At 35.2% G+C, this 14784-nt stretch overlaps 1 protein-coding gene across 2 annotated transcripts in view; it reads right to left on the reverse strand.

Moving 5' to 3' along the window:
• ZFPM2 (zinc finger protein, FOG family member 2) overlaps window positions 1–14784 on the reverse strand; it is a 308930-nt gene that overhangs the window by 221753 nt on the left and 72393 nt on the right. For both annotated transcript variants that reach the window (XM_058025119.1, XM_058025111.1), the window contains one exon: window positions 14202–14303. In XM_058025119.1, coding sequence (XP_057881102.1) covers window positions 14202–14303 — 102 coding nt within the window. The remainder of the gene's footprint in view (window positions 1–14201; window positions 14304–14784) is intronic.

Consider the following 14784-nt stretch of genomic DNA (forward strand, 5'->3'; position numbering starts at 1 on the left):
GACAGCAAGATACTCTACAAATAGTCCCCGGATATCCATGCAGCATCCGAGAATTATGAGTACTTCAGCTTAAGATGGCCAAGTTGGGTTACAGCAGTCAGCTTCACTATTTTTTATTTATGGGTACATGCTGCTTAATATAGTAAAGCAAAGCTTTGACTTCTGGTGAGCAAAATAATGTTGTATTTCACAGTTATGATGTCATCAAAGGACTATATTTCATGGTTTTAACATCTTTGCAAATATATACATAAAGTGTTATCCCCAAGGATCACTACCTGCCAGGGCTGCCTGAGGTCCACCAAGGTGGACCTCCTTAAATTCCATTTAATGTACATTAACATTTGAATATCAAGGAAGTCTAAATAGCCTGAGAGTAGAAAAGGTATTCTCAGTTTCACACGTTGTAGCATACTTGCCATATTACATGAATTTTTCTATATATTATGTGCTGTGTTATCTCCAATTCCCTCTTTAAATTTCAACACACTATATTCCTTTTATGCATTTATCTGTGCATATATGCTTTATATATTATATGTAATTACAAAATTACAACTCAAGTGAATCTCATAAAATACATAAACTATCTATGACACAGTCTCAGAATTTCAGATCTTGAAAATAGAATTTGATTGCTTTATTCACTCCAAACCAGTATCATTGTAATATCAGCCTTAAGCAATATGGGCTGCTAAAATCATTTGGTTCCATTTTTCCAAAAAGGAAAACTGATAGGATTATTTTCATGATAAATTAATTTTACCATGTAATTGCAATTATGACTTCTAATTAATGAATGGTTTCAGCCTCACTAACTAGGTCAGCATTTTTCTTTTAAAAATATATCATTTTTTCTCTACAGATAAGTATCATGATATGTCCAAGCTTTGGGAAACACACAGCACTTTTTAGGGCAATGATCCTAGAAGCTGAGAAATGGTGAAACTATTATGACATACTTTCTAAAAAATTCAAGCCATTTTTTGTCTCTTTTATGAGAAAAATTAAAATTCAAGCAGATGGCAAGAGGCTTTTTAAAAGGAAAGATCAGTTTCTTAGTACTATTGGAGTATTTAATTTCTTGACTGAGCTTCCCAGTATACAGAACACTGAACAATGTGAGACCAATGAATCAGTTGAGCAACTAATCTCTTACATCATGGTTGTCAATACCCATATGCCATGGCAGGATATATTGACAAGAGGCAGAATCCAAGGAGATTGACCTCTCTGTAATCAGATGCATTCCTACAGAAAAGCATATAAAACCTGAATCTTACTTTGTGCATCATGTAGAACAGACTCCAACCCTCCTGACTGCCCACTGCTCTGCAGGTAACATATTTAAAGTACCATAGCAACATGCAAGGACACTTCTTTGGGGTCCCCTGAAGATGTCTCCTGGCACATTTATACCATTTTCAGCCCTACATCCCTGACAACTACCTTATCACACCATTCTTTGATGACTCACACATTGTGGTGTGATGATATAGGAAAAAAACCTAAGTAAGTTGCAACTATTAGAATAATGAGTAGCAGGACAGGATGAGAGAAAATCATTTTCTTGGAAGACACTCAAAATTTGATGGCTAAAGTGTTATGGATATAGGAATTAACTAAATGATAGCTCTTATCGGAACCCAACACACCAAAATATCTGTTGTTTCATTGTATTTTTTTTTTTGGCTGCTAGAAATAGACACTTATTTAGAGAGCACGTCCTAAAGAAAAGTTTCATGAAAAGTTGATATTCAACACAAAACTTTGAAGAATAGTCAGTATCAAATGCAGAGCAGTTCTGTAATAGGGGAAAAGGGTTTTTTCCCAGAGAATAAGTAAATAAAAATAATAAAGTAGAAATCACTACAGAAAAGGTATTAAGTAAACAAGTTATAGTATTATACATACTTTATCAGATAGCAACAAATTATACAAAGCATTTACAATGTTGTATTACACAAGCCCTGAAAATTGGACTGTGGTCAACTTAAAAAATCTCTGACTGGATGCATATCATGAGTGCTTTCCAGACAGTATTTTTTTTTTAATGAGAACTAGTATCTATTTATATATGTAAGCCAAAGATTTATGGACTGATTAGTAATTTTGGCACCACACTCTAAGTATCAAAGTTCAGATAACTGAATGAAGGGTTTTTTTCATGCAATGATGTAATTTGAAATTCAGTCTCCTGGGCTGAACCACCCAGCCCAAAATGCATACACAAAACACTCTGGAATATCTCTAGTGTATACATTGTATTATCTTTCCAAATTATCCAAAATAGTCCATCATTGCAGGTTTATGCTGATGAAGCATCTTATAAACCAAGGCATTTATACTGCCATAAAATCAGAGCAGCAGAGATCTGAAGAAGCCCACCCCGAGTATATTCTCTCAGTAAAATATGATTTTTACAGCTTTATCCCAAGTCTTTGAAATATATCAGACAATATTGCTTTCTAAAATAAATAAGGCATTGTGTAATCATGCAATATTTACTTAAAACAAAGCTATGTAAAATACAGTGAAGTTTTTCTACCTGTAATCCCCAAAAACATGTTATGAAGTCGTCGGCTGTTCAAGGTTTTCACCTTGAATACATTGGTTAAAAGTCCTGAGACACAAAGGGGAGCAAAGGGCAAGAGTAAGCTATGATGGGACAACCTGATTGACTTCTTTTGGATCATAAAAGATGCAATGTATACACTGGAATGGCAGCTCACACTACCATAAAAGGCATTTGCCTAGCATCTTCCCCATGAATACGATTTCATATGCTATAGATTAAAAATAGTTTTTTGGAATCAACCATGATAATTAAAGAGCACATTTAGAACACTCCAAAATCTTTGTCAAGGGGAGAGGGGGCAGGAACAAAATGTCCTCTACACAGCTATTTTAGAATGTCTAAGGTAATCAGCTGACTGACTGCATGAAAAAACAGAGTTACAGCTTTCCAAACACAAGCTTTTATCATTATTACTTCTGCTTACCCAAATATCTCACTTGTTTTTACCCTGAACTACACTTCTGAATATTTGATTCTGGGGTTTCTCAGATTCCATTAGAACTTGCTTAAAGAACTACACATTCTGTAACTAGATCAAAATGAGGTCTGATGCTATTAAGACAGCCATTCTTACTTTTGCTATGTTGATGAATAAGTACTGAGTGACTGCATAAAGGAGTTTACTGCAGCATTTCTGTATGATGACCACTACTGCACTTTACAAAGACCATTTGCACATATCCTTGTCTGAAGCCTAAATCAAGGAGTGAAAATAAGATCTGCTGTTCATTTCATATCCTCCTTTTGAGAATGAAATGGTAAAGCACCCTAAAAATGAAATGTGCCAATTAAACCTAAACCCAAATGTGTGCTAAGCTGATCTCACTGAGCTAAACACAGAAAGTCAAGGTCAGAATTGAGAGAGGACTTTGCCCTTACTTCCATTTCCATGACGAAAACACCCAGTTTCCTCTTCTCACTCTGAACTATCCTGAACTGTGCAATTTTGAGAGTACCTACAGTATCACATGTCACATTAAATTTTTTACTCTCAGCAAAAGTTAGTGCTTTTCAAAGGAGGTACAATGGTTCCTGGTGATAATTTTTTTGTTGTTTTATTTATATTATTCCAACATTTATCTTATGATGTCTTAAGAGAGAGTAAATGAAGTGGCTTTTGAAGGTTTAGAAGGACACTGTAATTTGAACATCAAAATATTTTCTTTAAAATGAACTGCTGAACACAGAATTTGTTTATTTAAGAAATAAAGTCACCAGCATCTTTCAGTAGGAGTTTGTATCCAACTACTGGACTACACCTTAAGTACATTAAATAATGCTGTGCTGTGCATATGGTTCAATATATTACCATATCCCTTCTTCAATTGTTCAAGCCATTGTTGTCATGCAGTATTCCAAATGCAATAATCTTAGCTGAATTAACAGGAAAAACAAAAAGAACAAAATACTTGTGGACTGATTACAGGTTCCTTTTGATTTTCACTCAGTCTGTTTCCCAAACCAGACACTTTCCCAGTCCTCTGCCACTGCCAGGGTTTAATATTGCCTTTATGGCCAAACTACATTGAACACAGCTGAAAAGTGCAAAGCTTTCTGCCAGGCTCTGCAAGTCCCTTGGTGTATGGAATGACAGGAAACAATGTATTGTAATGCAGATGCTCATTGATTCCCTGCAGAATTTCACAGGAGTCCTTCACTGTGTGACCTACAGGGATTTGTACTTTACATAATATCCACTATGTAGTGTATCATGTCCAAAGTACCTAGTGAATCTGATGATTCTTCCCTTGCACATGTCTTTCCCAGCTATCAACTTTTTTCAGAGAACAAGATGTCTTTTGTGCCTTAAACATAAATGCCAATCAAAATAGAATACATTTCATATATGTAGCACCTTTCATTCAAAGTTCAAGGACTTTTACAAATCAAGCAAATGTTCTCATGCTGTGTGTACAGGAGTACAAAAAATTTAGGAAGATACCAGATCATTTTCAAGCCTACCTACTTGTCCTAGTTTTGGCCAGGGACAGGGTTAATTTTTCAGTCTGGAGCCGTGTGTGCATGTCCATGTTGTTATTCTATACCACACACATCATCACTGGCAGGAGGGGAGAGCAAAGGATCCTCACCTCCAGAGGGAGGGACATGGCTTGTGGTTGGGAAGAAAAGGTGGCACATGGAGGGTGTGCCAGTCATTCTGCTCTTTGGCTCAGGGTTGTGCCACATTGATGAGAATTCTCCATGTAAAACACCCACTCTTACATACAAAATTACTAGGACTGTCACTGGACCTGTTCATTTTTTTTTCATCCCATTGCTGTTTCTACTAGTTTTTACTCAACCCATAATCTCTGCCTTTTGTATCTCCCACTGGAGGGGGAGAGGAGCGAGTGTTGGAGAGGGAGGGGCACTAAACTGGGGACTGCCACTTCTAAGCAGTCCTGAATCCAGAAACTGACCCTGATCCAGAAACTCACCCACCTGAAGATCAAGATGGTGTCCAAAGAACAATTTACACCTAACATACTGAAAATCAAAAACATTGCTATGTCAAATAAATATTTCACAAATGGACAAATAACAAACCCAAAATAGTAAATGAATGGAATGCCATTAAATAAAAACTAATAGATTTGAAGGTTCTAGGCAGTTTCACTTTTCTGGAGCATTTTGACTTGGATAGAAATGAAGTTCTGAGTTTGAAAATATTCTAAAAGGCAAATTGTTTAAATAAAATTGAAGTTCTCCACATGTGAAATGTATATGCAAGATGTTACTTCTAAACTAGGCTCATTTCTATAGCAACTGATTTTTAAATTAAATTTAAATTCACATATATATGCAAACAATAACAATAATATATTAATAGCATCAATTATACAATCTGTATCATATAGAATATTATGTTAATAATACAGTGATAAGGAAATGGCATTGCAACTGACAAAACAGTTGGAATGCTTGACAAGAGCTCCAGTATTCAGTGATGAAGTCACTGGTTTTTGATATTTTTTGTTGCAAGTCAGATGAGACAATCCATGTCTCCAGGTTTAGAGAATCCTACAATATTTGCACCATGCATCATGAAAGAAATGCTACAGAAGTCACCACAGGAAGTGACTTCATAACAAGAAATATGTTTTAGTTTTCAAAATTTTTTACTGCCTATTCTTATGAATTTAGAGTAATTGTCTTACACCTCAATTTTCTCTTAAAGCCTTGCTGACCACTATTTCTGGCTAAAGGGCAGAATTCTCTTTTGTCAGGTGTGGCCATAAGTAAAACTTCTCTCCATCTATTACACATAAGCAGTGTAGGTCATGCAACAGCCTCGTTCCTAGAAAAGTCAAAACTGCTCATGGGAAAGATGACAGTGAAGGTTTGGCTGCTACTTCCATGAGAATTCACCCAGGCACTCCCACATTCTCATCCTTCAGGCCCATACACAGAGCAGTCCACCAACAGTATCAACTGCCTTGAACAGGCAACCTCTGCACTAAGCATGTCAAATGTAAATAAAAGCTTCATTACACGTGGCAAAAAACAGGTCTGGAGGCTAAGCACAGCCATGTTTATGTGCTGGGGGCTTCCTTAGCCTTTAATCAGGTGTCAGCACACAAACTACCTCTGGAGAATGTTCCTTGCAATGCTACAGCTTCTGCACTTTGGGATCTACTTGGGAAGAGTGACTGCTGGCCTCAATCAAAATCAGGACAGGCACTATTTTAACACTTATTTACTATTCCATTTCTGTCACTACCGAATGTATTAACACAGGATATTTTTCTTTCCACTTCTTAGACCTGCATCTTCTCATTATGAAGCAGACTCTCATCATGTAAGAAGAGAGGGGTGAGAACCAGAGAAAGGTTTGCAAGAGGAAGCAGCTGCTACAGCCAACAGAATAATTCATCAATCCCAGCTGGTCACAGCAAGATTGACATCGTCATGCTCCTATAATGGTGCCAGGTTGCACATTGAAAATTACTTTTTAAACATATTAAAATGCCAGTTCTTATAATCATTTCATGATCTAAGAAATTTAGCTTTTGTTACAAAAAATGGGGCAGCAGGGCAAACCTCAAGAGTTCCTGTTTTTAGAAGACATTTGGCAGTGAGTATAAATTATATACAGTGAGGTCTGTAACTTACAGACAAACTAAGTGCAAACTACATCATAAAGGTTAAAAAAGTTGAACATAGTGCAAGTATATTTCAGTAACACAGGTATTAGTCAATCAGACCTAAAATGGACTGATGCAGACATCTGCAGATTGATTGTTTCAGGTAAGCAACACAAACCGGGGCTATGCATGAAAAAGAACTGGGAAGACTACAGTACTTGAAGACTTGGATACATTCTATATACAAGACTGATAATTATTTAAAATCCTGCATTTAGTGCACAGGCGTGGTAACTGCTTAAAACAGCTCTGTACCATAATCCAAACTACAAAACAGCAATCCACGAGCATTTGCACCTTCCTTAACAGAATTTAAGTGTCAAAACAAGACCTGCAGTGTAAAGGTTAACTCGATGACTCAGACCATTACTTTTGTTATTTTATGTCCAAATGGCCTCCTCCTTGTTGATGGAGACCAGATCAGGATCCACAGAAATCCTTCCCTGCTTCAGCAAGGTTCCCTCCCAACCCCTGGAGCCTGGGAGCCCAGCTCTCTGCTTTTAAGCCAATATCCACTTCACTACAGAAGATTTATTTAGACTGCCTCTTGTTTCATTAAGGGTTCCAAAAGTCTGTGGTGATTTTTGACACTTTGTTATAATGTTTCTGTGACCCCCCCCCCACCGCCTCCTCACATACCGCACCACCCAGCCTCATTTTCATATGGATACAAAGCATCGGGATAAAATGATGGTTCATTATAGTGGTACAGAGCTCTTATCTTCATCCGGCAAGAGTCATTTCCTTCCAAAGATTGAAATGCAAATGTGAAAATTAATGATAACTGCATTATCTGATAGCAGAGATAATACCGATTCACTGTCAGAGTAACACACAGTCGTTCTATGATTTCCTCTGCTTCTTCACAATATTCTTCTTACTGTCAGACTATATCTATGGTTAACTATGTTTCATGGATTTTTGTTAATTTACATCAAATAGCATTTCCAAGATCTTAAATCTACCACATTTCCCCAGTCAAAAAGGAAACAAAATCAGGACAGTAATCTCCAAGCCCTTCTTAGGACTGATTTTAAAAAAAAAAAAAAAAAAAAAAAAAAAAAGAAAGAAAGAAAAGAAAAGAAAATAAGAAAAGAAAAAGAAGTAAAAAAGGGGGGGAGGGGGAAGGCTATCATTAATGTCTGTTTCCATCTTGCAGTGGTCTGCCAACCATTCCACTCTATTATACAGCTTTGCTTTGTAACCCAAACTTTTTATTGTATTACTAAATAATGCAGAGTAGGCCCAACAATCAATACATATTTGCAATGATTCTTACAAATCGTTACAGGAAATCTATACAGAAAAGCTTTTCCAAGTACCTTTTATAGCAGGTAAAAATGTGAATCTGGCATGCTCAATGTTCACTACAATTTTCTGATCTACAACTCACTAAAGCAATACACCAGAATTTACATGAAAGCCTGTTTTATATCTTTTGCTCAATATTAACAGCAGCCTAGCTCAATGTGACATCATTTTGAAGTGCCATTTTATTTCCAGCATGCCATTTTTCTTAAAATTTCATAATTTCATAATTATTTTCTTGAAATTTCATTTTAAGAAATACGTTTTAAGAAAAACACCAACCTGTAAGAGTAATTAAAGGAAACTATAATGTGCTATATTTAACTATGCTTAGTTCTTTTTCCAACAGTTCTCTGATACATGTGTATGAGTGATGATGAGTCTGCTGAAATGAGTAACATGAGTTGCAGCTTCATTCTGATTTACTACTGTCAATAGCCGAAGTCCTAAGGATTTACTGGAGGCAGAATTTTACACATGGAAAACTTTCCCTTTATGTGGAGATGAAGGCAAACAATACATGAAAAAAATCACCATGAACTGCCAATAAGACTTTTTAGGCCTTTTACACCGCATGGCAGGGTTTTTTTCTCATTTGGGTTTTTTTTAACATTTTGGAAATATGGACAAATCATTTTCTCACATTCTAAGCAGAATTCAGGTACAATTCAAAAGAACATCAGAGACAGACTTTCAAGCTATCCAATTGACAAAATCAGCCCATTCTGATAAGCCATGCACCCTTATGACTATAAAAGCTCACATAAGGAATAAGGACAATCTAGTGTAGTACATGGGAATTAAGAAGAAAGAGATCCAATTCTTCCTCAGAACCAAGACTTTTCTGAATGGCATTAATTTCACCATCAGAAATGCCCTATATTTAGTTCCTCAACTGATAACAATGTTTCTCTGCCTTAAAAGCTAGATACAACTTCACTGATGCTGAAGCACTCGCTGGAATTTCAGGAAGAAAGTCAAAAGAATGGAGTGCACAGGATGGGTCACTGGATTTAGAAAAATTTTTTGGCTTAGTCAGTACTAGAAAATTGTGTCCCATCTGCCAACAGGGAAAAGCATTCCCCTGCACATTACAGAATCAGTACACGTTGTCTTCAACTCTGTAGTTTCGTTTCATCACTACAGAGTAATTGAGAATTACAGAGTAGAGAAAAGCACAAAGAAGTTATCATTCTTAACACAGTTTTAGTAAACAGTTACTGAAGAAATAAAAATTTGGAATACCTTTAATGAAGCCTGCTTGTATTTATTCATTATAAATGCACCCAAATAGTACAATATTTATAAAAGCAATAGATAGCATTCTCATTTATTAATTGCATTTTAGTAACAAGGAACTGCCATGGTCAGTCAGTGTAATTTCTGCCCCAGTGAAATCTATCTCATTTTTAAAGTCCAGTGTTTGACACAGAACTTGATCATGTTCTTTAGGAAAGTATCTCATCCTGAATGCAAATATTTCTAATGACAGATAAGTGACTTTTCATAAAATGTTTCAATAATGACTTTTTAAGCACTAAAATCCATTCTTTGTATCTGAAACTTTGGAGCTTCAACATCCATTTAATCCTCTGATACTTTGCTAGAAAGAGGTGCCCATTGTTATCAGATTTTCACTCTGAATTTAAAGTAGTTTGCAATCAGATTGCCCTTTAATATAACTTTAATACATCTTTGATAAAATAAATAGGGAAAGGACCTAGACTTTTCCATAATACCAGTCTTTTCAACTTTCTAGTGGCTCTTCTCTAAACCTTTTACAAATTTTAACATCATTCTTTAAGTGTGACCACAGGACACAGAGCCCTGTTTCAGGATCAAACAAGACTGCTGACCAGACCAGCAAAGCAATCTGAGAAGCCAAACACACCCTCTAGCCATGACCCTCTCTTTGGGCTCAACCCCAGTTCACTGAATCCTAAGACTTCTTCGGAGACCTTGCTTTCTGATGCTCCTACAGGTCTTTTAAAACTGTAACAATTCTATGAAAATATTTATTTACCTTCTCATAAGCTCATAACTTTATGTTAAATTACTCTGAAACCAAAATATTTCTGCAGCTAACATAGCAAGTTATTTAGGTCTGCCAAAAGCAAAATCTACCCATTATTCAGCATTTCTTAAAATTTAAAGCATACTGCAAAAAACTACATATACTTTAGCTCACATTACATATTATGTTGGTTTTACAGGACATATTTTTTTCTATAAACCCATACAGATTGGAATTCTTAATAACTCCTTCTTAATAAAAGCATCTTACAGTATTTATCCCCTTATTTCCAGTGCAGCCACTGCCATGTGGACAGGTCTGTCACTACACACACCAACTTTTACTGGTTTTGAACACATTGGAGAAATCATATCAAAATTTTTAAGGAACTGAAGTTGATCACTAGAGCTGGGTCATCTAGGTCCCAAAAAAGTTAAATTCAAACCATCAGACTGCTTAAATTAACTAGTACAGAAGTGCAGACATCACATACAGTCAAATAAGCTTTCTAGCATAAATGTTTTAAGCAGACTAGAAAAATTACCTTTTTACCTGTCCTCTGTAACTATTGAGTCATGACTTATAATAAATCAATACCAATTTTCAAATTCTTTTTTCTGACCACATTTTAAAATGTCATCTTACTGTTATTAATGAAGCTACTGATAGATTTTTAGGGATTTTTTTTTCCTTTCCTCTTTTTTATTTTTTCCTTTTTAGGGTTTTTTTTTCCTTTCCTCTCTTTTATTTTTTCCTTTTAGCCTCAGATTATAGCTCCTAGCATCTGGTTACAACCACTGAGATTTTTCTGGATATTACCTTCTAGGCAATATGAACATTGCCTTCATTTTTATTTTAGCTTTTGGAAATTGTTCCTAAACTCTTCCAAGCTATAATTGATACTTCTGAATTCAAACCTTTTCTCCTTTTTTGATAGAGTTCATATTTGCTGTCTCTTACAATAACAAGTATGTTGGACTGAACTTGTATCCACCACTGCAAGCATGACCACGGAATAACAGTAAACATGCATTCATTTCCAAATCTATAAACAATTTATCTTTCAAGATGCCATTGAATATATCATTTCCTTATACTTGGCTTAACAATATTTTAATTGAGGTGCCCAGTCTAAAATTTTAAGAGATTTTAAGGAAGTTCTGCTATGGAAGCATGAAGCATACATTCAGTAGAAACCAGAATGATCATATTCTCTAATATGATGGTTGATCTGCAGAACCCATGTAGGAGATCTTTCTGTTTGTTATGTCTTAAAGCATTGCCCTCACATGCACTGACATCCTATCAATAACACAAAGCTACAGAACTATGTAACTCCACTACCAAGGCAAACAGCAGACATAAGATCATAGAATCACCTCTGTTTTCACATTTAAAAATAAATGTTTTTACATAAAATGCGTTTAAACCCAGTCTTGCTGTTCATGCTTTCCATTCCTTGGACTTTTGCTGTTGGCTATAACAGAACAAGGATCAGGCCCTTCACTGTGTGTTCACAGACAGTCTATTGACCTAAGTTTCCATTATTTCACAGCAGTTTCACAGAACAGGAATTTTTAAAAATTAAAAATAATAACAGTGAAAACTGAGGGTAGTTGAAAAATATTCAGGTAACCCTCAAAGTGGCTACACAGAGTAGGCACTGTCTCTGAAATTCCTTGATGGTCAATGAAGGTCACAGGAGTCTGATCTGAAATATTGCTTCAGCAGAAATTTTTTGAACCTACAGCACATTTAACTTTAGATTGTTTTTCCAAAAAAAAACTAATTACAAAGACTTAAGAATGCACGTGGATAATGCAAATTTTCAAACAAAATAAAACTCTAATTAATGCCAGAAGTTTAATTTTTCAGTTCTTGACAAGTACGGGCTCTGAAAGTCACACTATGTTCCCTTAGTGCTAAAAAAAGACATAAAATATTAAAATAACAAAACAGTTCTACTATTTATATAAATTCCTGAGTTGTCACAGTTCACATTATCAGTTGACAGCAACTTGTATCATGCAGAACACAGTTGTTGGATTCTGAGAGGCTCCACCTCTCAGAGATGGAACTTTCCTTACCAGAGAAGCCAAGGAGACCAGAGGCAGATAAGATAACAAAGAATTCACCATCATCTGCCCTTTGAGGTTGTGCCTCTACTGACAGTTGGTTAATTTTCTGAATCAAAGTTTTTGATGGCTCGGTTTGTGCTGCACTAAAATAAATTCCTAAATAAGCAAAATATTTCATGCTTTGGTTTTTGTTTTTTTTTCCAAAACACGTGAAGATGTTATTTTTCTACTGCATGGCTGAAGATGATCTTCTGCTGATTGCTTCTTTTTCCATGTCAATAGTAACCAGCTTCATTTCATGTGTTATGTAGAGAATGGTATGTGGTATATATCCATTATTTTTTCATATGTATTATACCCTTGTAAAGAATCAATATTTAAATTAAATATAGATGCTGATACATCTATATCAAGTGGTCATCAGTTTTCTGAAGTCAAAAGAAATTTTTCCACATTTAGCTTTGATTTCTGTCTTATCCCATGTCAAAACTATCAATAAATATTACAAGAAGTACATTCATCCTACTGTTTAACTGATTTTTTTCCCAACAAAATGAAAAGATCTCCTTTTGCTCCACAGTGTCAGAAAAGATTTCAGAAACTTCTCAATAAGGTAGCAAATATAAAAAGCAGTAACAGACCACAAAATGCACATTCATATATGCTGAAAAACACAAAAACATGCAACAAAAATTACAAATTTCAGATAGACCTAATTTATAATGAAATTAAAAATAAGCCATATGGTAAATACTGACAGCCTTTAAATCTACTATGCAGCTAGAAAAGGCCATTCTGCTACACCCATATATATATTTTGCATTATTTTACATGTACAGTAGTGTGATACTAAACCTTGTTTTCATATAACACCATTAGTGCTTTATATAGAATATCAAGTTCTTTGTGTATTATCATGAAAAACATTTTAAATGATATCATAAGAATTAGATATACTATGTCTTCATTTTTGTTTGCATTGTATTTTCCAGCTACTGGTTTCAGAAAATTGCCATTAGTTTTGTTCTTCTCTTCATGAAGAGCATACAGTAATTTGCAAAATCAAGCAAGGATGAAAATGTGATTGAAATATAGGAATTTTTCTAATGAAATATTATTATTGCATTATAAATTATTGATAGAATGATTCTGGAACTCTCTTCTGATGTGCTCATCCTTTTGAGGGAAAATTTCCATAAGAGATACAGCTATTGCTAGAGCATGTTTGGCTTCAGATCCACATTTTGCAACAGTTTTATTAAATTATGGTCAATATAATGGATTTTTAAGGCCTATTCCCAAGTCCATGGCCATGAAAACACTGCATTCAACTGCAGAATTGCCTAATTGAGAAATACAATTTACCCCTTTGCCTTAGGTACTTTTACAGTACAAGAGAGGTTTTACATATTTATATTGAACAGATACTTGAAAGTATTGCCACATTACCATTACATCTTAGCAATGTTATGCTTGCACCATCTTCACTTACATAGCAGAAAATGTTACCTTGAATTACTGTTTTAATGAGAAGTGTGCTTCACTGAATGCACTCTGAGTTTCTCTTTCCACTGAAACCCATGAGCAGGTGTGCTAAATGATTTCTATCAGGCTCAAACAGGTAAAAAAAGCTCCTTGAAAATGTTAGTAGACATCGTATCTATTTGTTAAGCTGAACATGTTGCTAAACGTTGGCACAAAGCTTGAGAAGAGACATTCTGACCTCAGAAAACAGAGCAGAAGTGCTTTTCCCTTAATTCAATCACAGAAGAACAAACTTACTGAGAAATTTTAATACTAAAATTCTAAGCAGCAAGAAAATTTTCCTTTACATCAAACAAGTACATAAGGCATTTTATGTTGAACATTTTACAAAATGGTGAAAAAAAGCCTTTTTTTTTAACATGAGAATGTCATCTTAGTACTTACCTGTCAATATCCAGAACCCAAAAGATGATAAAAGAGGCAGTCCATTAAAAATAAATGCGAAGCACAACAATCTACTAAAATAATGAAATTAACAAATATTGAAGTCTACTTCAAAAAATTTCTCTTGGCTTTCAGTTGTTTCTCCCTACCTGGCCCATCCCAGTCTTGAGTCTCCACAGCAAGCTGCCCTGGTTTCTCTGACCTTGCGTCACCATCAGATTCTGCTGCCTCCTGGATGCCTTCTTCACTGCCTGAAAAACCATCAAAAAATACAGTATTGACATAGTCCAATAGTGACTTTAAAGCAAAGCTCCTGTAATATCCAAACTGCTTATATGCCTAAATGAAAACATATGCATGTCTATAAACAAAGAGAAAATCAAAAAAATATTCGACATGTAAACATTTGTGAGTTCCCACTAACTCAAAGAAGCCCTGAGTATCCAGTACTTCCAGTTCTGTGGAGAGAAAATCTTGGAAAACAGTGTTTACTCCATATGGTTGAAAAACAGAGTCACAATTCTGTAAAACAAAGCACATAAAGTCACTGAGTCTGTAGGTACTAAGGAGAGAAAGAAATCAGCTCATGAGCCCCCAGGAACATTTGCTTTCAGTTATGGATTTTCTAGTTTTTTTAATTGACACCTGAATGTTTCTTATGTGCTGCAAATAAATTACACTCAGAAAAAAAACATGGTCCACTAAACATTTTGCTTTTTCACAAAACTAGTG

This window comes from Melospiza georgiana, chromosome 1 (assembly GCF_028018845.1).
Source record: "Melospiza georgiana isolate bMelGeo1 chromosome 1, bMelGeo1.pri, whole genome shotgun sequence".
Taxonomy (NCBI): Eukaryota; Metazoa; Chordata; class Aves; order Passeriformes; family Passerellidae; genus Melospiza; species Melospiza georgiana.